Here is a 1,745-nt window from a genome sequence, read left to right on the forward strand (position 1 = left end):
GAGAGAGTTATGAATTGTGACTGGCTATGAGACAATAAAGTGAATTCTCATATAATTTTTTTGTATGGAAGTGAATATTCAATTCCTTTTGGAATCTTTTTGACGATACTCTCGAAACCTAAAGTTGAAACTCAACTAGCATGTACTAACAAATGTATACTCGTAGATTGGTGGGAAACTTCTGAAGGCAACGAAAACTTTGAGGCACCAGGGTACAGCAGCAGAGGCGCCTACCCTTTCCCTCATACCAGCTGCCCTGACAAGACGTCGCTCACTGGAGTGGACGCCGAGTGTCGGTCCGTCTGCAGGAGTGACGAAGACTGCCCCGCACTCCAGTACTGCTGCGTTAGTACTTGCGACCGTAGGTGTGTCACGCCGCGGGTGCTAGGTAAATATCTCCTTTATGCTCCCACTGATGTCAGTGATCTAACTGTATAACGCTGAATTGTGACACTGTTGTTACGTCTTAAAAGTACAATCACTTTGTTGCTCACGACGGGGAAGCCAGTGCTAGAAAGTTTGATAATAATTCCTAAGATCACTATTTCTTTTTTGCATTACATTAACCATGTAAACACTAACTTCTCTATATTTAGATACAGGAGACGACTGTGGTTGTTCAGTGTCATTTCTACCGATGGAATGGCCATATAGTCCCTCTTATGATTCTGAGGAAGTAAACACAAGAGTTGTCAACTTCATATGGCAATCTGTGAAAGGCAGGTAAGTATAGGTGAGACGACAGTATATATTCTAATCACGATCTTAGCTGAACTTTAGATATAGCGTTCTCTCGTGTAACTCGAAGATTGATTGCCGTGGCACTTTCAGTTTCTCTCCGTCAATGGAAGTCCACCTGCTTGATACCGACTTCCAAACCACCGGAATAGGACAGGTCGACAGTCTCTGCCAGCTGGAAAATATTATGCAGTTCGAATTCAGTAGAAAAGGTTTTGATTTGTTCAAAAAGCCACACAGAAAGCTACGTAAGTATTTATAAACCTTTACCTTTTTTGTACCTGATAGGTGGTTGAGTAAACATTAATTCTTGCATACAATGTAAATGTTTTTGCACTACAGTTGTGATCGGCGACGACGTCGACTTCTTCACAAGAGTTACTGAAGCGGGCGCGTTGGGCGAGATATTCGAGTCGGTGTGCGCGGTGGCAGTTGGGAACGTGACGCTGAGCGACAGTCTGCTCAGCCAGTTCGCATCCACTGCCAGTCCAGGAGAACCTTGTGTGTGGCGGGTGGACTCCTACGACCAACTGGGCGATCTCCAGCCAGAAGTGGAGGCCGTAATCGACGATGGTACTATCACCCTTCTTTCCTGCTGGTTTGATATCCTATAACTGTCGTTTTTAAGTGCAAAATAAAATTTCTTGATGGAAAATAAAGAATTACACAATATGATTGCAAAAGTCTGAGAACGTAAGCTTTCAGTCGAGACTTTGGTTATAGATAATGAAATTGTTCATTCACATTTATACCTTTTCCAATATTTGCCAAAAGTGCACAGACAGGGAGCGTTTGCCATTATGGGCTTTGTGGTACATGAGCTAACCTGACATTTTCCTTGCTCCTGTGAAAAGGAGGTAGTCAAAGGACTGGCTCCTGAACGAGGAGCAAACTATAATACACGATAATTGCTCCTAAAACTTCTGCATTTCTTAGTATAAACGTCTTTCTTTGAGACTTTGATACTTCTCTGACCAGCTCTTCTCTGTTTGGGAAGTAACAGTAAA

At 42.9% G+C, this 1,745-nt stretch overlaps 1 protein-coding gene across 1 annotated transcript in view; it reads left to right on the forward strand.

The window, feature by feature from the left end:
* Positions 1-596: 596 nt before the first annotated feature.
* Positions 597-1,745, forward strand: part of LOC119592706 (low-density lipoprotein receptor-related protein 2-like) — a gene marked incomplete at its 5' end in the record, with an annotated part of 5,411 nt that continues 4,262 nt past the window's right edge. Inside the window, 3 exon segments of the mRNA XM_037941640.1 lie at positions 597-723; positions 832-986; positions 1,081-1,311. Of these exon segments, the coding sequence (XP_037797568.1) occupies positions 597-723; positions 832-986; positions 1,081-1,311 (513 nt within the window).

The sequence above is a fragment of the Penaeus monodon genome, chromosome 30 (genome assembly GCF_015228065.2).
Source record: "Penaeus monodon isolate SGIC_2016 chromosome 30, NSTDA_Pmon_1, whole genome shotgun sequence".
Taxonomy (NCBI): Eukaryota; Metazoa; Arthropoda; class Malacostraca; order Decapoda; family Penaeidae; genus Penaeus; species Penaeus monodon.